This window comes from Chiroxiphia lanceolata, chromosome 6, assembly GCF_009829145.1.
Source record: "Chiroxiphia lanceolata isolate bChiLan1 chromosome 6, bChiLan1.pri, whole genome shotgun sequence".
NCBI classification, from domain to species: domain Eukaryota; kingdom Metazoa; phylum Chordata; class Aves; order Passeriformes; family Pipridae; genus Chiroxiphia; species Chiroxiphia lanceolata.
Window position 1 is genome coordinate 44,449,299 of NC_045642.1, and position 24,716 is coordinate 44,474,014.

At 41.2% G+C, this 24,716-nt stretch overlaps 1 protein-coding gene across 4 annotated transcripts in view; it reads right to left on the bottom strand.

Moving 5' to 3' along the window:
* Positions 1–24,716, bottom strand: part of STON2 (stonin 2) — a 72,824-nt gene that overhangs the window by 6,590 nt on the left and 41,518 nt on the right. For 3 of the 4 annotated variants that reach the window (XM_032691415.1, XM_032691413.1, XM_032691414.1), the window contains exon 5: positions 5,095–6,930. In XM_032691415.1, the coding sequence (XP_032547306.1) occupies positions 5,095–6,930 (1,836 nt within the window). Of the gene's footprint in view, positions 1–3,526; positions 3,720–5,094; positions 6,931–24,716 lie in introns of all 4 variants that reach the window. The other variant, XR_004357659.1, reaches the window with a different exon arrangement.

Sequence of the window (24,716 nt, forward strand, 5' to 3'; positions counted from 1 at the left end):
TGTTTCTGACTGCTGCCATCCCTAAGCTCTTGAGCAAGTAATTTAATGCACGTGCCTCAGTGTCTCTGTTTGCAAAATGAAGATGAAAGCCTTCAAAGCCACAAAGGGCTTTCTGATTGAAGAGATTCTATTACCTATGTATGTGTAAATGAATGTATAAATAAATGAACAGAATCCTTGTCTGCCACTATTATAGGCTTCAGGATTTCAGGTTACTTGTTTACTGGAAAAGTTCTTCTCCATACAGATCAGCAAGATGTACAGGACAGAGACAAGAAAGGAGAAAGGTAGGCAGAGTAAAGAGAACTGTGTGTGGAAAGCCCAGAAACTTGCCCTGGGAAGAGCAAGAATACACCTGCTTCGCCCAAAAGTCAGCCTTGTTAAGCTGTAGCTTCAAAAGCAAGATGTGGGATTTTGAGGTGTTACTTGTCCCAACAGGATGAAATTGAACAGTCTTTAGAGGACTTAGGCATTGCAACATCCCACTTGACCTCTGAAATAAAACCAGAAGAAAAACTTCGCTCAATGTAAGTCGAGGCAAGAATTTCATCTAGTCAGCCTCATATTTCAAAACAGTCTAGACAGAGCTTCCTCACCACTAGAAGGTGCTCTCTGGTACTGCATTATGAAGATGCCTAAAAATGGGTCATTCCTGATTCAAAAAATCTGTATTCAGCACTCAGTACTGGCAACCAATTCCCAGTCTCAGGATCTCCATCCATTCATATCTCTTTCCTCACCCTGTGCCACTCTGAGCAGAGCCCTCATTGTAACCCTTTCTGCTCATCTGCTTTGCCATGCTTTCCCTCTCCCTTAGTTTGCCAGGGGTTGCTTCCTCCTTCAGACTGGAGACCCAGCAGCCCAGGAGAAGCAGCTCTGTGCTCCAGCACAAGCCCCATCCACAGCTACAAAATGTTAGGCTTGTGCCGCTACACTCCCCAATCTGGTATGTGTTCAGATGCTTTTGGGGTGGGTACGTGTGAAGGTAACGCTGGGAAGTGTTATACTGGGCTTAAGCACACTGCATGACAGGTGCTTTGGAGATCTGAGCTTTTAAAGTCTTCATAATTTCAACTGGACACATGGAATCAGTGACCTATTTTAACATACCTAGTGTGGATATCCATAGGCTCAAAACAAGGGGGAGAATAAGGAGGGGAAAACAAAGAGGGAAAAAAGGTAACCCCCCCCCAAATGCAATTAACAAGGTAATTTTTCAATAATTTAATTTCTTCTAGAAGGAGAGCCCATTAACAGAAAAGACCATGCACAGCAGTCAAAAAATACGGAAATTATTAATTTAAACCAGCTCAGCATGGTAGACAACAAGGTGAATGGATTAAGAAAGCAACTCCTCCACTGAAGCTATTGCAAAATTACTTAGCACATCAGTGTTCTTTAGTGTCCTGGTTGTGAGGCCCACAAGGCACAACCCCTACAGACTTTGTTCAACAGGCTCATTCAGAGTTATTTTTCTAATGGACAGGTACACTTTTCAGTAAAATCAGGAGGAAATCAACACACAGCTTTTGTATGCCCATCTTGTTTCCTTGAGCTTCTAACATTTTGTTCTGACAGTCAAGGATCTGATAATATAATTCATATATATGCATGTTTTATTGTGATTGGGCGGAATCTTTTCTGAATAACTCAAATGTCCCAACATGTTTGGATTAAAGGATTTAATTTATTTCAGAAAGTATCCCAGGCAGCATGTCTGGGATACACAGCCAAACTAGAGAAAAGTTCAAATCCAGATTCCAAGGCTCTGCATAGACGATACATCTCTGCTTTGCTGAAAGAGCGTTTTCCCACGATTGAAGACTGTTTAGATGTTTCCCTAGTATTCTACTGGTGGATTAAAAAAACTCAACATGTGAAACCCAGCCAGCAGCAACTGGAGCTCTGCAAAGTCTGTAAATAGGCTTTCTTTATCAACTCTTTTGATCATATTAATTTTGAATATGAAAAGGGCAATGATGTTTAACAAGCCATTTTGGACAGGACTTCAGCAATGTGCTCAGTAGAATCCAGTCCATAGCTTTTCCTTAGGTCAAATCACAGTCAGAGTATGCACTGTCCTTCATTGGTCATATGCTTTTCAATGTTCAGTCATAAGCAGATGCTTTGGCTACAAAATAATACAGACAGTGCTGATAACACTGTCACCTAGAGTGAGAGTGCAAAGGGCCCCATCCCTTTAGAAAGCACAAAAAGAAAACATTTGGATAAGACAGTAAAGCTGCTGAAATAATTCTTAACAATTTGGGTGCTTAGGATTCCATAACCTGAATACAAGTAGTGAACTTCAGGAGGGACCAGCTCTCCTCCTCAGCGGGGCTGTGGATGGCAGGGTGGATGGTGTCACGGGCCTCACGTCTGCACAGAGCCTGCATCAGTCCTCATTTGGGGAATGGAGGGAAGGAAGAGTTCCAGTTGGCTACCTGGAGACCTCTGGAGTTCCTGGGACTGTGTTTGCAAGCAATGTGTCAGAGCACAAACCGTGGATGAACAAAAGGTCCCTTAATGTGTGCCTACATATGTGCTCCTTTGAGCATGACTGGCAGACAGGCATGTATGCTGGAGGCAATCATGCAGTGCATGTGCCCCAAGTGGTGTGGACAGGTTGTGTGGGCTCTGCTGGCAGGGTGGAGGTACAGACTGTGGCCACCTACAGCATTTCCCCCAGCTGCAGTGTGATGCCACTACCTCCCTCCGGCTCTGGAGTCCCAGGCACCAGAGCAGTTCATTAGCAGACCAGACATTTACAGAAGAACCAGAGTGTTCTTAGAGATGAGTGGCAGGTGTCACAGTAAGAGAGTATCAAGTGTGAGTCAAGGGAGTAGTTTTATATTTAGTGCTTGAGAACTGCATCATTTATAAGGACTTTGAAAATAAGTGGAGGTGGGTTATTATATGACTTATGGGTACGGCTGGATACAGACAAAGTTGCCCAAGGCTGGGAGTTAAACCCCACACCAGTATCACATGGTCAGAAGTGTGTGTGGTCCATCAGGCAAATCTAAGAAGGAGTGGGAATCAATGCTTTTGAGTACCACTTATAGATACCCCTTTGTTTGCCACATACTTTGAGAAAGGAAACCCATGGGATGAAGTACGATCAATAAATAGAAATAGTTCGCGAAGGGCAAGGTCAAATTTAAACTATACTTAGCCTGTCCTGTCATCACTTTGGGATTCCCTCCCTATCACATACCTCATGTGTCTTGGCCAAGACAGTGCATCCAGGGCCCTTCCTTTCCCTGAAATTTCATCTGATCTGACCGGAGGGGTGAGGACACTTTCTTCCTCTGAGGATGTAAACAAATACTAAAATACTGTCCTGCGTTCTGCACGGTGACACTGATGGATAGATGCTCTGTGGCAGAGGTCCAACAGCAGCAACAAATCTGTAATGCATTTCCCCCTGTCACAGTGTATATACAATAAAGCCTCACACTGGGAGAGATGGGATCAGGGCAACAAGAGGCACTCCCTCAGAGTAACAATGGGTAAGGAGCATTACCTTGCAGAAGGCAGTAGAGACAGGAGTTTTGCCTCTTCTCCTGCTATGTTACTGCTACTGGCATGTTCTGTGATTGTGTTAAAGTCTGGGGGCTTTAGTTTCCCCAGCTGTAATATCTATATGGTATACTGAGATCTTTGGAGAGAAGATGCCACAGAAGGCCCAATTTCACAGCATCTCATTCCCAGAGCTCCTGCAGATGGCACAGTGAGATTTTTAACAAGTATGTTATTGCTCATAAACAGTCTGAGGTTAATTTTTCATTGCTATATTTTTCTTGAGTTTCCAAGCTCTGTCTTCTTATGTCCCACACTACAGGAAATATGGAGCCTTCCTTTTTGTCAGCGATATCCCTCCAAATTTGTAACCTACGGTGTAAACTAGTGTCCTTGGGCTGAGATGTCATCCAAAAGATTAGGAGACTTGGATCACTGCTTTGCTGACACTATAACTCAAACTCAGGAAAAACATATGTCCTTAGAGAGAGCCAAATCTGGTACGACACTGAATTTTCCTCCAGGGAACACTGAATACAGAAACCCTCCTAGTCACCCAGGTGCATTAGTACAGCATACTAAAAAGTGCATCTCATTTGTAAAAAGTTATTCGAGATCAGAGAAGCCAAGAAGTAGAATTCACTACAAATAAAAATAAACCTGAGTTGTCCACCTTTATTGTGCACCATGGATGAAAGGCAGGAAGTAGAATGACTGGCAGCAATGGCCAAAGGGAAAAGTAGCTTGCCTACATTATTTGAATGTTTAATTATGAACATGTTACTAGAAATATAAAGATTTGTGGATTTCATACTGGTATTCTCTCTCCAGGTTCAAGTTGTAATTGCATGTCTGCACTGATTACAGAAGCATAGCCACAAACTGGTGTTTGGAAATTTCTATTTTTTTAAATGGTTGAGCAATATCTTCTGTTCTCTTACAATCCCCATTCCCAATACTTTATAGGCAGTAATTGTGGCATATGCATTGAAATATATAGCATTGTCCCAGTATGCTTGGCAATGCATGGAAGAAATCACATATGCTGGATGGAATTACAGCAATTTATCTGGCCTTGTCATTCAGCTCCATAGCATAGGATCTTGCCTTTGCAAGTTACCCAAAAAAACCCTGCTTCCAATAGCAGTACTGAGCATACAGTGACATTTGATGCCTAAGTCTCATAATCATAGAGTCAAAGAACCATTTAGGTTGGAAAATACCTTTAAGATCATCAAGTCCAACCATTAACCTAGCATGAACTTAGTCTACCACTAAACCATGTCCCTAAATGCCACATCTACACCTCTTTTAAATACCTCCAAGTAGAGACAGAACATGTATTTTTGCATCTGGAAAACCCAAACCTGTTTTTATCATTACTTATATTTGTAGGATACATAAAACTATTGTGATGAAGGGTCACATAAAAGCTTCAAGCAACTAATTTATGTCCTTTAGTATATTACAGAGGATGCTTTCTCTCTCACCATTTAAACTCACTATTCCCTATCTTCCAAAATACATAGCTCCTTTTAGTTTACTCCTGCAGAAATGGTATGCACCACTCACCTGAGTTTTTGTCAGGCAGTCGGTTTATCCTCCATACAATGGAATGAAAGGCGTGCTCATATTTGGCAGTTCCCAAAGTTACTCTCATTACTGGCTCAGAACCAGACAGACCAGTTGATCCGAAAGTGGCTCCCTTGTTCACCTTGGCTTTCAAAGATTTCTCCCCCAGGACACTCTCCCTGCGGAAGTTCTTCACCCACTCATTTGGCACTGGGTAGCGGATCATCACGTTTTCACAAGGGACCTGAGTTAAAGGGTCATGATTGGAAGAGAATCCAGTGGACATCATCAGCCAGCTCTGCACCTCCACCTCAGCACCATTGATGCTGGCAGCTGTCCTCAGAGTAAAAGGCAAAGTTTTCTCAGCAAAGACAGTTCTGAATCGCATCAGTTCAAACCGGCAGGCATCCAAAGGGTTGAACAGGATAATACGGGAGTTATTAAACATATCCTCATCCACACATGAATGGAACTGACAGCTGTATAATTTAATCCACTTAGTGGTAGTAGTGGGCATAATATCCTGCCTTGCAACTATTTCATTCCCTTTGATCAGGATATCATTAAGGCCCAGCCTGCACTCTGCCAGGCCAGAAAGGAAGCTGAGAACATAGATATGGGTCAGCACACAGTGCTGGAGAATCGCACTGTCTCCCTTGGCCAGTATGCCATGAAACTCATCCCTGACATCAACAGTGATTTCTTCTTCTTGATAGTTCAGTCCCACTGTGCTCAGATCTGTTGATGAAGCTGGCAAGTTCATCAGCGTGTCTTGCACAGCAGTGATGAAGCTAAGGAAGTCTTCATAATCTGTAGTCCCAAGCTTGATAATTTGCTCTCTCTCTGCTGTATGTGCAATGGCTGGTTTAGGCTGATACTTCTTTTTCTCCTTGTACGTTGTGCGATCCAACCGCACACTGTGTATCCTTCCATTCTCGTCGTAGTTCTGGAGTTTGCGCTCTGAAATCTCATGATTGATTTCCAGTTTGAGTTCTCGGAAAGGTTTCTCTAGCCCCTTCTCATAAAAAAGCTGTATACATCCACTGTTGGTCAGCTTGACATATATTGGTCCCCAGTGCCTGGATGACATAATATTCTTCTTCTCTGGGATCCTGAGCATCATTGGCCATCCATCCTTTGGCTGAGCTGGTGCCAGGTTAAATAAAGCTGCATCCAGATCATATGGCATCATGGGGTCATCATCAGGCAAAGTAGAACTGCTCACATGATCTGGGTCTCCAATCTGGAGTTGTTTGAGCTGCTCTACAGCATCTGTGTGGGTTAGACTTTTGTTTGCCTCATGGAAACTGATGGTATCAGGCTCTTGATGGAGAATAATGAGAGAGTCTCTTTGGCTTTTGCCTGGAGCACTGGAGACAGAGGAGCTTTTAGAACGCCTCTCTCGCTCCTCAAAGAAGGAGCTGAATGGATTGATGGGTGAGGGTTGGACATCTCGCAGAGATTCATCCAGAAAGGGATTAGTAGCACTCCATGGTGGTGTTTCAACAGAAGGCAACTTGGTTAGGGAGGAGAGATCTAGTTTTTGAATTTTAGAGAGGTCCCCCAATGTGCTTTTAGGACGTTCTCTTTTCTTCAAGGATGTAGTGAGGTTAAAGTTAACATCTGGAGCCTGTGTTTCTGCAGACGGGGTATTTGTTTTCAAGGGAGAAAGGTTCTGAGGTGAAAAACTGACTTCATTGTCATCAAAAGTCACCCAGCTGGGAAAGCGGACTGTGGTTGGGGTAGACGAATGCCCATTCACAGAGGTGTTGTTCAGCTGCCAGTTGACAGCCTCCATATCTATCTCTTCATCTTCCTGGAGAGACGAGGAATTGTCTTTAAAAAAAGAGGGGAGGGGAGGAAATTTCAGCTAATTATTCTGAAGTTACCTACTTCTCTCCGCAAAAAGAAAACCACAGTCTGCACAAGTCTGCCTGCATGCTCATGGAAGGCCTATTCATCTGCTGGGCACTAATAAGATAGTCAAAAGACTTGGCTAAAATGCTGAAGAGTCTGACAAGAAGTAATGAAGAAATAGATAGTTGAACACAGAAAAGGAATCCAGGAAGAAATGCGAAAGGAATGACAGCAATGATTGTATCGATCTCATCCCAACGTAACAACCTAAAGGAGAAAATTAGTCCATATGTTGTGGTGGTTTTTTAAAACTTCCCTCTCTAAATTTTCAGGATGAATTTCTTCTCTACAGTTATATTCTGCTATTTGCCTGTAGTGTTCCCTCACTTTTGTCATAATTTTTTCCCTTTTCTGACCCTATACCCTTTGCTCTATAGAAGAATCCTGTAGGAAGAGGAATGAACATTGAGGAAAAGCACTTCTCCAATCTGCCCCCACATACCTGTCTGTGCATTTGATGTTACCACAAAAGCACACAGGGATATAGTGAAGGCACCACAAAAGGTGCCTAGCTGGGATTTTTGCCCAGATTTTGTTCCGTAAGGAAACTCTTTCGCCTACCCAGGGAAAAAGAGTCTGACAGTCCTTAGATGTCTCTGAAACATCTCTCGGAGAAGTGTGATCTATGGATGTACGTTAGGATAAGGAAAAACTTAATTTTGACTTGTGGAAGCTCTCCTCATCCTCTGTCAGAACATGGCACCTTTGACTGCTATGTTCATAGTCTCAGACTCTGCCAAGACACTTTGTAAAAGCCCGCATCATGCTGTGCTATTTCAGTCCCAGCTCTTCTGCAGAAAATTGCTGTAGTGGTAATAAAGTGTTTTCCAATATGAGCACAAATTCTCAGAGTTCAGAAATTAAATGATTTTCTTCCCATTTTCTTCCCACTGGCCAATGAATCAGAGTACTGCTAAAAATGAGCAGCCAGCATGAAATTATACTCTGTAGCTGCACCACAGGTTTGCACTACATGATACAGCAGTGTCCTTTTTCCTTCTCCTAGGCATAGAGATTCCATGTTTTACATAAGTCACTGTTCTTCAGTACAAGCAAAACAGTAAGTGTAAAATACAGCACTTTGGTATGGCTGTAAACCTGTGATTTGAGCATATTTTACAATATCAAAAACAACAACAAAACAAAACTATTTAAGTCATTATTTAAATTGCCACCAGGACCCAAAAGGATGAGTTTGATTTCCATTCTGCCTCAATCATAATAATAATTACTTGCCATTTAAATTACCATTTAGACTATGAAACAGGGAATATTCATGCCAGCCAAAGTTCTGCCATAAACTCATTATAGTGTCTTGGGTAACTTGGCATTCTGGGCCTCTGATTTCAGCTATATGTAACTTTACCCAACCTTTTGATCTAAGGACAAAACACAGCATGCAAGTTCGAAGGGTTATTACATTTGAGAATTATATATGACGCAGAATGATACCAATTTGTTTTTCAAGCCACAATAACACAAAGCAGTAACAAGAATAGATAGCTTTTACAGACTACCCAGGCATTGCAAAGTGTATTTGAAAAGAAGTGCTCTATCTCAGTTTCTCAGATTTTCTTCTCTACCCTGCCATCTCACCCCCAGCTTTGCACAGTGCCTGTTTGTAGCCCCTGCTACTGGTCACACCACCAGGTACAGTGGGGAATTCTTTAAGTCTTGCCACAAGGTTATAAATAGATTTGTGAGGCAAAAAACCCTAAGCCAACAGACTATTATCCACAACCACACCCTGAGGGAGAAAGTAATAAAAAACCCACCAAGAATAATCTGATGTTCTGATCCTCAGTCCACACCAATACCTTCTATGTTGTCTCATGCCTTTCCAGGACTTTGGTCACCAAGCAAGTAGTCCTTTAAGCAAAGCAAAGGCAATGAAAATATGTGTGTCTCTGGTTTTATAGTATTTCTGTGAAAACACTCCCATTTCTTTTAGGACTTCTAAAACTCCTGTGTTTATAAGATCAGGGTTGCTTAAGGGCGGACCATCTCTTCTCTGCCTACAATTATAATTTTCCCCTTTCCTGTATCTTAACTTCTGAACTGCAGAAGTACATTCTTCTGCTGCCAAAGAACTACATGATTGGGTTTACAAATGTTTGAAGAATACAGAGGTGGTTCTAGAAAATACAGGTTTTTAGCTTTCTCTATAAGAGAATGACTAAGCAGGGATGATAAAAATACCAATATGCTAATGCAGCTAAGCATCCAAAGAAAGTTACTGAGAACTAAATGAAATAGTGTGTGTATCTCAAGAGAAATATTGGCACCTCTCCTGCAAAGGCAAATACAGCATGGTTAAAAATCTTGATATTGTTAGAGGATGGCTTAGACAACAACTTCAGTTTTTTCCCTTCTTGACTTTTGATGTGTTCCTGAACATGGGTGATAAAAGTTTAAAATACACAAGTCCTTCAATTTGGCAGCATCCCAGAGGCTCTGGGAGAGGACACTTAAGGAAGTGATTCCCTAGGTGAATTCTTGCTTTCACACCTGTTTTCAAAATTCCTTTATATAAAAAAATCAAAATATGTAGATGTGGCACTTAAGGTCATGGTTTAGAGGATGACTTGGCAGTGTTAGATTAGTGGTTGGAATTGATGATCTTAGAGGTCTTTTCCAACCTCAACAATCCTGTTATTCTAAGAGGATAACTAGCTGATGGAGTGTGGACAGTCTTCAACCCAGAGTGACTCCTGATTGATAAAGACTAGGCCTGCATAATGGCGTAAAGGATCAAAAGAAAGCATTTGTTTTTTCCTTCTTGACTGACTTTGCTTTCATAAGGAAATCACTTTGATACGTGTTTACTTTGCAAAAATAAAATCTTTTAATTGTCTGACCTTGCCAGATTCCAACCTGACAGTTAGCTCCAGTCAACAAAACACAGGAGCAGATTTACCAAGGAGGTGAGGGGCACAGTAGCTCGGACTCCTTTTCCAGTGACACCAGCAATGTGAACTCTGGGGTGAGCAGCTTCAGGCTGCCCACACAACTATGCATCTCTGCATTTGTCCTCCCATGTAAGTGGTGCTGCAGTCAGCACTGGCTGTACCTTACTGCATACACTGAACTGCATTACCAGGCCATTACATAATTTGGACACTTAGGTCCCCAGTCAACAATAAAATGCCAATCAGCTTCGTAAGTTTATTTTTCATCCACAGACCTCTTAAAGTTTTGTTGGCTTCTCAAGTGTTCAAAAATGGTTAATCATTTCAGTATGGTAAACTGGAAAACAGAATTGTTATAATGGATGCAGAAAACCTCACTGTGATTGTCCTCTTGTGACTCACACTACAAGAAAGGAAAGCTTTGGTTCTCTTCATTGTGTCATCTTTTCATTTTTCTATTCTGTTAAACCATGACAACTACTTTGGCCAAAACCACCAGGTAGTATCATGTTACTTATGCCTGGGGGAAAGGCAGCCATCCAACTGCTAAAGGACATTGCTATCACAAACTATTTGTGATCAAAAATGTGCCATGGAAGTAGGAAGAAGATTTGAGAGTGTTACATACCTTTCAAAAAGAAAGGCAGGTAACAACTTTCAGAAATAGATCTGAGAAAATGACTGGATTTTCAAGTTTCTGAGTACTCATGTATTTTGCCTCTTGAGAGAAATCAGCTCAGAGATTCCTGGCATGACTGTTTCTGTTACCTGAATATATTAATTTACATTTAATTCAGATAGCTCTACTTTAAATTTTAGTCTGTAGTACAGGCATATCGTTAACATGGTTACATCTTCCAGTGGGGTGGTCACTTCCCTGATGTAGCCTACACTAGTCCCTCACACAAAGTAAGCACTGCGAGATTTCTGTTGGCATAGCTGGATCTCTTCTAGGGTTCTTGGTGGGAAATTAATCTACATAAAGTTCATCAGACACTGGTATACAGGCTTGGCCTTTGAAGATCAGCCAGGGTAAGAGGATGCCAGCTACAAAACCTGTAGCATCTCTGTATAAGCAATGATAGAAAACCAGAAAGTGCAGATATACAGAATCTGGGAGAAATCAAGGACTAGGCTGTTGTGCAGTTATCTCTCTAGGACAAAGGTTATGCTTTCACATAGTCTCTGTAACATCCATATCTGGTAATTTTCTGACTTTTTTTTTTCCATATCCAAGTCAATACAACTGTGTCTGTACACTTTTTGAGGGGTGGTCTGTCATGTTTCTGATCCTTCCAAGAAAGATGGCATAATTTAAAAGTTATTTAAGGTGAGTGGGCCATCTCTCTGAAGTGATACAACTGGACTCCTATCTCTAGCCTTGCCACCAACCTGCTATGTAGCTCTGGGAAAATGCTTCATCACTATTGCATCACATTGCAGCTTCTGGTTCTCTTTTCAATTCCTGTAATTCCTGACTGTAAGAGTGTTACATGCGGAACAGTGATTGTTCCTCTGTACTACAGTATCCAGCACGCTTCTGAAATTCACAGAACACAGTGTATGGAAATATCACAATATAAACTGATTCAATTAATAGGTCTGTTGCATCTATGCACTTAAAAAGAGTTTCAAGTTTAGTACCAGCTAGGAAGCCAGGCCTGTTTTTGTAAGCTTCCCTGTTTATCACAACTCTGTTAATGGTCAAAAGTCAAACCTGTTACTGCTGCAGACAGCAGCATAAACAGTACAGTAGAAAAGAGCCCTGGAAACCAGTTGCATGAATAGGCAACTCAAAGCATATAAGACTTCTTGTCAACAGGAAGTTACTTACCTGCTTATTTTGCACAGAAAAAATCCCTTTGAGGATAACAGTTATATACCTCCACATGCTTCCTGGGTATCTATGTTATCAATCAGTGTGTGATAACATTAAAGGAATACTTAGAAATGTCCTCTCCCAACCTTGCAGGACACTTTTTTCCCATGAGCTTCAGAACAGACTTTGGAGACAAAAAAAGAGGCAACCACCCTGCTTCCTTTCAAGAAGACTGTGGAGAGCCCCAAGCCCCATGACTACCAATACCCAACAGGCTGCAAGATAGATTTATAAGACACTTTTCAGTGTCTGTGTAAGATCTGACATATGGAAGAGATGACTGCTCACAGAGTCCATGGCCTCTACTCTTTCTGCTGAACACAACACATAAAAAATTTAACAGCACTAGTTCTCCAGCATGTTGAACTGTTAATAAAAAAGGTACATTTTAAACTTCATACTTTATGGCACAGCTAAGAGACATTTCAAAATCATCACAAACTAAGTCATGAGCAGGAGAAGGTGCAAGATGAAAGACTGAAGTCACTGATCTGATCTCTGTGGTTCCCTCTCTTATTCTTTCTCCTTCCACTTGACAGGCTTCTCAGATCACATCGAATGGATTCATCCTTAGATAACTTTTTAATTCATCATACTCTGCCATATCCTATCACTACATCTCTTTGAACTTGGTCGTCTAAATTTAGGCCATGTAAATCACTGGCCTGATTAAACCTAGTGTAGTTGTATCCCAAATCTGTACTACAATAGTACTACCTAGGCTGTTCCCAGCAGGGGGTTAGTGACTACTTAAATATGATGCCTGTTCCTTGGTTAACTATTGCAAATTCATCCCAAGTCCCAAAAGAACTTTAGTTGTCAAAAGAAGTTAAATCATCTGAAGTTGCAAAGAAGTTACATTACAGAGCTTAAAACATAATGAATTTCATCTGGGTTCAATTAATTTATCCCCATTAGTTTCTATAAGAACTGCTATATTTCATTTTAAATGTAAACCATCGTGCAAATACTAAACTGAAGATGAAATACAAGAAAATTATTACTCAGCCCCTCACAGCCAGGTTGCAGCCACCCTCGTACTGCAAGAACATTGTTGAACAGCGCTGTCCTCCATGTACTATCTTAAAGCATCGCCAAAGTTTCTGTGGACTTCTTTCATTGCTGTTTTGATATTTTCTTATTATTCTCTATCTACACAAAAGTATGTGTTTATGGAAGGTAGGACCAGTGTATTTCAGGCATTTGCACTTCATTGCCCTGAATTATTTGTCTTGTGTCTTCTCCACTTGTGCCACCTCTTGATGTTTGGAGAGGGAAAGGAACATCTTCCCAGTAACCGAGCCTGACCTAACCACTAAGAAACTGGTATCAGATACACATAAGAACAGCAGTAGTTGCAGCTGTAAGTCTCATTGCAACCAGCTATGTATGAAGCTATTCAAGTGCCTTTGTTTGTCTCATGCATTTTCCTCTCCTTTGTTTATCTTTATTCATCTGGAGAAACTAATTATACAAAGACTGAAATTCAATCAGAGCCCTTTCATTATTCCTTGAGTAAAGCAAATGTTCAAGATAACAAGATTAGTTTGCAACTTAGAACTTTTCTGTGTGATTTAATTTAAAAATACTCAATGTTTTTATTGTGTTATGCTTATTGAGTAGTTAAAACTCTGGTTCTTGAAAATAAACCATTTCAGATCTGGTATGGAATAACTGAAACAATATTTCAGCAATTCATTGTCTATGCATAGTTAATTCACCTTTTCCTTGTACAGATCTCAGCTACACTGTCTGCTCTTGGTTGTAATTACAGTTTTGTAAAAGTTTCTTGCATGTTGTGCAGTCTGTACTGTGCGGTGGACTGAGCAATCAGAATGGATCAGGCTAGTCTTAAGAAAAACCCAAGCACTTGTAATACATGTTGTGAAAGAAACTAGTAAATTAAGTTTACTTAATTACGTTAAATTATGGATACAGCAGATATCCATATTCAGAAAATGTACTTTCCAAATATACTGCTTAGTTTTAAGTCTGTAAACACTTAGAATACTCTTAGACAGAATTACACTCAAGAACAAACACACAACCTATCCAAAAATCACCAGAACATAGCTGCAAGTATAGATAAATAGCTTTGAAATGTAAGTGACTGTGTGCCTTGGTCTCCAATTAGTACCAATTTATCATTTGAACAGTAGACTCCAAATTATATATAGTTAATGCAAGTCATGGACAAAGTTGTTAGCGTCTTGAAGAGATTGTCAGATCTTCACATCAGGTAGGAATTACGTGGCAATAAGTTAGAGGCAATAACTTTTACAAGGAATAAAACACTCTTAGTGATAGCTAGAAAACATTAGGTACTTTAAGAAAAAGCACTGCTTATCACTTAAACACAGCTTGCTTTGTTTGCCTTCTTTCAGTAAAGAAGGCTACTCTAAAAAGAAATTGAAGTAAACATTTTTTGTCCTCTTAACATATTAAAAGAAGTCATATTCTCTTATGTGTAAAACAATGGCAGTGAATGGGCCCCAGAACTCTTATAGAAAAGAAGGTTTTTTGATTTAAACCCATTTGAGAGTCACAAATCTAGAAAGCTTGTGCTCTTCCTGAAGATCAGTTCATGTGCTTCCATTAGCTGGCCAGAAGGTGGTACATTAAGACTGATATAATTAGAAGAAGTCTTCAAGATTTTTACAAGATTTAGACAAGACTATGCAAGATTTAGACAAGACTATGCCTGTTTAAAGAATTCACAATATACACGTGACATAATACTATTGTATTTGAAAAATTTGAACCAAGATGTGAACAGAGCTCACATAAGTGGTGAAGAAAGGATTAAAACCTGCTAGTTTTACCTGACGACTTATCACAGAATCATACACTGAGTTGGAAGCAACCCAGCAGGATCATCAAGTCCAACTTCCGGCCTTGCACAGGACACCCCAACAATCAGAACAAGGACCTGGGAGCATTGTCCAAATGCTTCTTGAACTCTGACAGGCTTGGTGCTGTGATCACTTCCCTGGGGAGCCTGTTCCAGTGCTCAACCACCCTCTGGGTGGAAAAGTTTTTCCTGATATCCAACCTAAATCTCCCTGACTCAGCTTCATGCTGTTTTCTTGAGTCCTGTCACTGGTCACGAGAGTGAAGAGATCAGTACTTGCCTCTCCTTTTCCCCTCATGAGGATGTTGAAGACATGAGGTCTCCCCTCAGTCTCCTTTCTCTAGGCTGAACAAGCCTACTTCTATTAAACAAACATGATAATTCATAAAGTAAATGTCTTAGCAAATAAGCATACCTACATGACTCATTACAAAGCAACTTTGTTTCCATCCCTGAAGACATGGTAGAGATATGACTGACATATTTTTACCATTAGGTTATCTAACTTTGTTCTCAGCAAGGTGTGCTCAGCCCAGAGGTTACCAAGACAGTGACTACACCCTAGCCTTTGTCATTAATACTACCATGGGAGTACTTACACTCCCAGTTTGGTTAGGCATGACAAAGTCTGTGTGTGAAGGGACAGAGAGAGTAGAGCTGGGAAACACAAAGATGAACCTGTCTCAGCAGAGGGATCAATAAGAGAATGAGCAATTCTCTGCAGAAGAATGAATCATCCTGCTTCTTTCATCCAAAAGGAGAACAAAGAGCAAAAGAGAAAAATGAACACACACACACACGGTATTTTTCAAAAGCAGTTACTTTCCAAATACTTTGACAAAGATAAATGAACTCTTCCTACTGTACTTTGGACTTTGCTTCTATCCACAAAGGTCTGCCTCCTTCTTTGACTTTAATCTGCAGTACATACACCATATCCTTCAATAGTGAAATTGCCACTGAGATGAGACCATGGACCTCATGAAAAAATATTCTGAGAGTGAATAAGGAAAGAGAAGTGCTCCTGCTAGCTCAGGAAGCTTCAGGAAGTTGATGTTCAGCAAGTGGAATAAATCTCTAGCCAACCCTATAAGTTCAAACACAATCCCACTCCACCTTGGAGGAGCTGATTGAACAAGCTCCACATCCATTGAACATCCACTGAACAAGCTCTGTTTTGCAAAAGCAGTTACATAAATCTCTCATACTCAGACTATACATTACTTCATTATGCCATAATTTTTCAAGCAATATATGATGGACTGGTAACAAAACACAAAAGTTTGCAGACCCCTTTAGTTTTGTCTTCAGTGCTTGAGGTAAAATCATGTGGAACAAGCCTGACACTTGCAGTGCCAGACTGCAGGTGGAAATGTGCCAGCTACTGGATCCTTTTAGAGTCTGGGGTCCCACTGAGCAGCATAACCTTTGACTACAAAGCAGCACACTATGGTCTCATGTGAGTTATTGAATCAAACGGCAGCTGCAGTACTACATAAGTGTGGGGCCTGGGTCTGTCGAATAAATGCGAGAAATCTTCCCATAGCCATAGAAATCCAAGATAGGAGACTGTCATGTGCGTTAGATGCCTGGAACACCCCGGGTTTGCTATTGCCAGTCCATCAGCTCAGAAACTGTACTGGTAAAAATCACAAGTGGTAACGTCAGCTGATGAAAACTTAGTAGTTAGCACAAAATAACTGGTTGATCTCTAATTCCTAAGTGGGCAGTTCCTGCAAGACTGAGGCCAGTATCACTCCATCTGCTCAGTCTTGTGCTGATTCTGTAGCGAAAAAAGACAAGTCAGTAAACAGGGATGTTGAATAAGACTGCACTAGTGCTCAATCCACTGCTTCCAAAAATAAACACTGCACATCATCTAGAAAGAGGATATTTAACGTCTTCAAAATGCACTATTGCAAACATTTCTGACTCCCCACAACATTTAAAAATAGTAGCGCTAACTTCCTCATTCCTGCACCCAAGGCATTTCCCAGGATCAAGTTTTATATCGTATCAAATCAGCAGCTCACATCCTGTCTGCCAGATATGTCTGTGTATCTCAGGTCATCCAGTCAAAAGGCAATCTCATATTTATACACTACCTTTATCCTGAGCAAAACAAAAATGATTTACAACTTACGTCACTGCTGATGTTTACAAAGATCCCAAAGACTCATTTAGCAATTTCTACTGTAAGATTCTGTGGAAACTTCAATTTCAGCTATGTATTTTAATAATTTAGTTACCTTATGAAGTGTAAAGACAAATGTGTTCCATAGACAACATAGCTGATACATACCTATAAATTATGGAAGTTAACAGTGCTCAACTTTTATCTAAAGCTTGTGCTAATATTTTTACCCCTTGTAGCTTGTTATGCACACACTTTCTGTTTAAAGTGCAAAGAAGACCATGTAACTACAGTCTGGTCATTTCTTCTTGACTCAAAGCATTTGTGAGCTCCAGGCAATAGTGAGCTAACAGGTGAGGTGCTCAATGCAAAGGTGAGAGGAGCTCTAACAAAGCCATGTGTAGGTGACTTGGTTTTTTTTTTTTTAATTCTTGGAGGGATTTTGGACACATAACACAAAGGACTGAAGGTGACTGGCTGGAAATACTGTGAGAAAACAGAAAGGACAGCCTAATCTGTGTTTAATGCCTGACCCACAGAGATATCACTGAGGATGCACAAGCCAACACAACACCTTCACCCTCAACAAAAAATGTTGATTACCGGTGCCTGAAAAGCAGGATGATGCAAAGGATATGACACAGGAATGGGCTGCAAAAGGCTTAGGTGCTAATCTGAACCATGTGATAGTCTAAGTGACCTTCAGCCTAGCAATTTATGCCCTCTACTCTGCAAGTTTTCTCTCCGTAGCAAAGCAAAAATACTGATGTAATGGGAAGTGTTAATGGCTGTTGTCAAGTGTGTTTGACAAATAAACTACCATAAGTCATGTGAAAGCTTGTGGGCTTTCTAGGAACCATGCAGGATAAATGGAATAAGCAAGGAAGCTTCTGTAGGAAATAAAATAATTGGAGACAGTAGAAGCCTGTGGCCCTTAGTTGAGCAAAACAACTCATAAGTGCCAAGATATTTCCTTGTGCACTGGCTTTTACAAGTAGGTGTATCTGGATGAGAACAAATAGAAAGGTGGAGAAACTGCAGCTGAGACTCAATGCTTACATACTGGACTGGCTGTGAACTGCAAGGAGAAATGCTGGGCTTTCACTTCTTACTGTTTGTTCCTCTCATAGCCCAGTGAAATGCTGGGCTTTCACTTCTTACTGTTCCTCTCATAGGCTGAGAAACAGGGTATTGTTCACATTATTTACAGACAAGAAGGATTCCACCAAAAATATTGGATGTAAGTAAAAAATGCTTATGAAAACCTTGGAAAGCAAACTCTTGCAGCAACAGATACTGAAACAGGCTTGTTATAGTGAGATAGGCATCACTTTATTCTGTTATTATTCTGTTGTTTTCAAAATCCATATTGTGCTGTTGCTAAGGTGGTTGCAGGGTTGAGTCAGGATGCTGCATTGCTGATTTTCACCTCTTGAGGCCTTTAAAGATGTGTTTTGGATAAATGCTGAGTAAGACAATTTAGAGAGACAGGACATAGTAAGAAGAAATATTCCCACTATGGTAACCTAACTTCAGCCTCCTTTACAGTGACACTCTTCTCAGTTTTTGCCCATCCAAGAAAATTACAATGATATTACAGGGGTTGGCTTAGAGAGTGTTTGTAAAAGCATGGCTTACTGGCAGAGTTCACACCTGCCCTGCCAGTCTGACTAGCATAACCATACTATCAAGAACTTCAGCAAACTTTGGAAATTAAAGGAACCGACCCAGCTCACCCATCGTGTACCTATAAAGAAAGGACTCCCAAGGATGGTGGAAGACAGAAAACTTGTCAGCATGTGCATCCAAATACATTTTAATTTATGCTCCTGTTATACATCTCTCTGTAAAGTCTGAGAGTCTTTTTATCATTCCAAGGTGATATCAGCATCTCATCTCCAGCTTCAGGGCAGCTGTCGACCAGCCTGGGAGGCTGTTATGTCGGAATGGCTTGTTTTACAACATATTGCTCTGATTGATGAGGCCATTCCCCCCTTTCCACACTCATCTGTTCCAGGCCTGGGACTCCCTTAGCACAGCCTTTCCTTCAGTCCAGGCTCCCACCATAAAATCCCAGCTGTTGTGCAGATATTCACAATGGCAGGAAATCAACAGAATCAAATAGTGGGCTGTTGTCTGTCATTTGGAGTTTTGTTTTTCCTTTTTGTATGTGTGTGTAGCCACCACGGTACATGGGATTATTCAGGGTCACTCCATAGAAGCAGCCAAACAGAAATGATCCAACAAGCAATTTCTTCCTCTTCCTTGGACTATGCTGGTGTGATTACAGTGAACAGAGAGGCCCAGGCCCCTGTTAAATGCGAGAGTGTGACCAAAAGAGACCCATGCATGAAGAATGGAAAGAAGCAACTCATTATGTTATCACAGCACTCTGGTGAGAAGTGAAAAGGAAACCTGTACTTCCTTCCTCTGCACAGATTGTAAGTTCCCACCTTTCCATGTCTAATAGGCATCTTCCCTCCAAGCTACAATTCTGACTGGGGACAAAATACAGGGTATACAAGGCCCAAATTGCTATATGTTAGTCCTGCATAACTTCTCAGACAGGTTGATTTCTTTTCTTATTTATTAGTTTTAGCAACCCCCATCACCAATTTGTCTTAGCTGTGTCTCCTCTTTCATCCCCAGATGATGCTCCCCATTCCTTTGATGGGAATGCAGAGTAGGGAGGAACAAGGAATCCCAAAAATTTCTGTCCTGGGGTACCAGAACTAAAATTAGGCAAGGTACAAGGGTTGGATGCAGTGGGGCTCTAATAGTGTCAGGGAAATCCCTGGACAAAATACACCACAGAAAGCTAAGTGGAAATAAACTTCTGCATTCTTGAAATGTGGAAGAGACCTAGCAGGTCTCTTCAGGGTACAGGACAAGATTAGAGGGAAAAGAAAACGATGGACAGTGTGATTGAAAACCTTACTGCCTCCATCCCCAAACTGTGTTGCTGGTTTGGTGGCAGCAGAGAGACAAGAGCTGAGCACAGAATGTGATCAGTGTAAAGGAAAACAACAGGGCCCCCACAGCTGCTGTACCCTGTAAACAAAGCTCAGCTTTCTGAAGGGCCATGTGAGATTTTGCAGAAGAGTCCTGAAAGAACTGATGTTTGCCTAAAGGAAACAACAGGGATTAGACTAATGAGGAACGTGGGATAATAAGATAATGGGAGGACTTTACTGAGCTTAAACAAAAGGTACCCAGACAACAAAATATAATTATTAACGTGTTCCTATAAATAGATCAAATGAACATTCAAGAAATGAATGGGCAACAAACATTTAACAAGCAATTAAAATATTCTAAAGCAATATCTTACATAGTGCACTGACGGAGGAAATTTGACAGGAGTTACCTTAGAAGAACAACATTGCTATAGACAAGAATGACTGCTCAGGTCACTAGTGAGCATTCTGTTCCAACATTTAAAGAAGTAAGCTGATCACATCCTACGAAAAGAGATTTTTTTTCTTCATGAGATAATGCTGCAAAATTATTTCAGTTGTTATGAAAATGGGGGGTGGGTGGAAGTTTTTTGGCCACTGGCTTATTTGGGTATGGATGATAAAATACTTAGATAAAGTGTCAGAAATAGATGTCAGATGAAAAAGTACCACCAGTGGACTTCCATTAGGTTAAAAAGTTTAGAAGAAATATCTAAAGGGATTTAGGAAGGTAATGTAAACTGATCTTTTGCATTGCATCTCCTCAGTTTGCAGGTTTGTACCGCTCATCTAGGTCCCATCAAGGTCAAATGGTGGAAACAAAAAAGCCAGTCATGTGGACTAGGATATGCACCCTATGGAAAGATTTGAATTTAACATCTCATGGGAAATGGCATTTCTTGTAGGATTTCTTCAGGAACACATATATGAGCACTTAAAGTCATGAAGGAGCATTCTGCCCTCATATTGGCTTAATGAAAGCATGTTTCTGCTTGAGACACGGGGAGAGAATGTACTGGAAGGGAGTGTGTTTATTTGAACCAGAATTTAATGCTCTAGAAATGCTGACAGCTCGCAAGATTAAACCCTGTATTTACTAACTCAGCAGTATCCTCCTCCTTAAACTTCCCCATCATCACTACACCACAACATAAGGGGGCAACCCTAGAAAACAAGATACCTATTGACATGTTGCAAATCTGTGCTTGAGCTCTCTGAGCTGGATCTGAACAAAACTGTTTCTTGGCGTCAACTCTGCTGATGATTTTGGATATGAAAATTGGTTCACCCATAAAGCAAATTGAAACTCAACTCTTTCATTATAGGATCTGAATAGTTGTCTGATGGCAGCAGCCTGACTGTACTGGGGTAAAAACTGTGCCACGGTCCTGTGGGCGAGCCAGTCTCCTTGTGAATAGTTTCATGAGGCATCAGGAAGCAATTACCGAGTCCCAGTAAAACCTAATTATGACCCCTCTCCTCCTTCACCAACTATCACTTAAGAGAAGCCAGAATCATTTTTCTCCTCTCTCCTCTACAGCTAAAACATAAATGAAGGGGATTTTTTTCCCCTTAAAAACTTTTAGCGCTGTTTAGTCTCTTTGTGCTGAGCCTTTTGTCTTCGGGAAGAGGCTGCTTTGCTGGAAGTCGATGGAAAGTCAACTGTCCGGCAGACAATGGAGCTGTCTGCAGAGCGGGCGCTTCGGAGCGGAGACCGGGATGGCCGAGCCAGAGGCATTCCCGGCCTGTTGCCATAGCAGCGGGGTGAGCGGGAGGGACCGCCGGGCCGCCGGCGGGGCTGCCCCCCTACGTGGGGGCTGCCTACCCCTCATGGAGGCTGCTCTCCCAGTGGGACTGCTCCCTCCCCGGACACCGGCTCTGCTCAGCCATTCCTGCCCAGGGAGCTCCGTGAACCCCCGTGCCCGCCGGCAGCACGGCCCGGGGCTGGGGGCCATGATGTGCCCTGGAGCCGGGGAGGGCGGCGGGTGCAGGCTGCTTTTTGGGAAAGGCTCTCCTCCGGAGTACTGGCTTGCACAGACAAGCCTGGGCGCTAATTACAGAATTTGAACCAGAACAAAATAACGTGCACCAAACAGATTAAAAGTGTAGCGTGCCTGGAACTGGCATCCTTCTGGGTCCACCAGAAATAAAGGGGAAAACACGGGTTGTCCCTGGCTGTAGTCATTTCACAGGAAGCTCTGCCTGATCAAGGATGCTGAGTAGCGGGTTTGCAACTTTAACTAACATACGGCAAGAACTAATCCTACATGTTTTACCTCTTTCTCCGGCACAGCATGCTACAGTGTGAACCATTAGCAAGTCATTCAATGGAAGTGACAACACTTCTCCAGCAAAAAGAATAAATATAGATAGCATTATCTTCTGTAAATACAGAGTAGCGTTTATCAGGAGGGCATCCTACTGGAATCCTGTGTGCTTTCACTAACTTCTGACTCTCAGCATCGAGTCTCTGTAGGTACATGTCGCTCTAGAGTATGCAGATTTTTACAATCCATATCTAAGTCTCACGGTCCAAACTGAAAAATTCTGGTTGCTTTTGTGATAGGCGAGACTTTTTTTCTTAATGATCTTTGAAGGAAAAAAAAAGAGAGAAAAGAAAAAGGATCAATTGTTATCCTCTTATTTCCCTTCTTATTCACTGTAATGCTTGGGTACACAAATTGAGGAAACAATGTCAAGCAGTCAAAGCAATTCCCTTTTCCATCAAGAGCAGCCTTACATTTGATTCAGTTAGAAGAACAAGGATCCTGCCTGCAGCAGCTGTCCAATCCAATGGTTTGTAAACTGTAAATTTATATAAGTACACCAAAGTCTGAGTGTTTCTTCATTGCCTTTTTGGCCTGAAAAGCAGATTGAAAATCTCTTGAGAACACGAGCTCTCATGAGAGTATGTGAACTTCAGGTCAGGACAGAGAGTCTCCTGGATCAGCATTCCTGACAACATTTCAGTGATTCTCTGTTGGTCCCAGCTGGAACCTGTACATGCTGAGGCAGCTGCAAAACAGACAATAAGCTAAGCTCAACTGAACAGCTTCCAGCTTTGGTAAAGCTCTGGAGTTCAGCTCAAATTTTGGAAGGAGAAAGTTCAGGTTGATTCTTTTCATTTGCATTGCTTCATTCATTTCCTAGCAAAGGACCGCCTGGAGAGGGTGTCTGCCCGTGGATGGCCAAATGCCAAGTAGATTTCACTACTCAGTGAAGATATTCCTCGGCTGGTTAGGCTGTCTGCACTCTCACGATGCAGCAGATAAAAGATACGTAAAGCTGAACTCCTGTATCCTGTGAGCAGTATTTTTGCTGAACTGGCAAAAGGGAGCCTCTCTTCCTACACTGAGCCAATAGGAACCACTTTTAAAAGGAAACAATTGTGCACACCTCACTTACTGTTGTCTGTAAAGGTGTTTTATGGTGAATGGTGTGTTCAGAAGTATGTACTTAAGGATAACATGCATGGATTTCAGTCAGGTAATGAGGATCAGAGGGAAGGAGGGAGGGCATCTTTAGAAGCAGTGATTCTGGAAAAGATATGTATGATTGTCACCTCTGGTACAATCTTGAGACTAAAAGAACTGATATAATATTTGGATATAGGAAGATAGAAACATGAAGCAGGGGGTAAATAATTTCATTTGTGTACGTAGTATGGCCTGGTTCCCAGCAGGCCACTGTGACCTGATCTTCTGTCCAGAATTCCCAGAATTCAGGGACGTAGGAAAACTGAGGAGGGTTCAGAAAAGATTTGTGACAACTGTAAAAGAATAAAAACTCTACCACACAGCAAAAGACAAAACCTCAATCTATTTAATCTGTTCCACAGGAGACTCAGGAACAATCAGTCTGTAAGCACCTACACAGAAAATTATAAAAGTAATAAGTGATATGTGAGAGTTGGAAGGCAACATGGAGAAACTGAGATTAAAAATCAAGCAGAGTTTTAATACCAAGAGCAATTAACCACTGAACTGATTTACCAAAAACCCTGCTCAGTGAAATTATGGGAGTGTTTTACGCAGATTAAATTATTCTAGTTCTCACAGGAACTAAGTCAGGGATGTGCTACAGTTTGTGATATACAGAAGCTCCAGCTACATGATTGCTTTAAAGCTTTTTGACCTTTTAATCTGCATGGGAAAAAAATACAGTAATGGTAATTTAAGTACCTCCATCTCACTCCCCTATTGTGTGATGAATTTTTAAATAGTTGAATGAATTTTAGTGCTGCTCCCTCACAGAAAAACATTAATATGACTAAATTAAGTATGGAGAATTGATGCTGAATTGAGCATTTTGGAACTGGCTGTAAGGAATGGAAAGTTAAAGAAAGTCAGGCCAATATTCAGGAGGCCAAATATAATCTTATCTGTGAGGATGTCCTCACACAACCTGAATTCAAATTGCTCAGACATACCCGATCCTACACATAATGATACTGCAGTACAAAGTGACGTTGAAAATAACAGAGGGAGAAAAATATTTTGCATCAAATTATCCTTTCTTATAGATCACAACTTAGCTGAATTTTGCTTTTTTGCACTTCAAAACTCGGTTCCCAAGGCACACTTTTGTGTAAATCCAGCTGCTTATTCCTGCGTAAATAAGGGCAATGCACTGCTTGTGCTTTCAACAAATACCAAGTCCCCCAACAATGCAGCACTTGACTAATCTGAATTGCTCACTCACCCACTGAAATTCTATACGGAGCAGCTCAGAGCTGTTAACCTCACAGCAAAACCTGGTTCCAAACCTTCCCTATCTTGAACACCTCAGTGGGCACAGACACAGATTTCCATTATCCTTTCACCAATATCTGGAGAAAATTAATATAGCTCTTTTCGTATGTTTCATTTTATCTTCTTCGACTACAGAGAAACTTTTATGAACAGGGAAACAGCCGTCTGATCAGAAAAGAAATAACCTCCCACGAAAGTTCACGAACCAAATCGCTCCTCCCCCA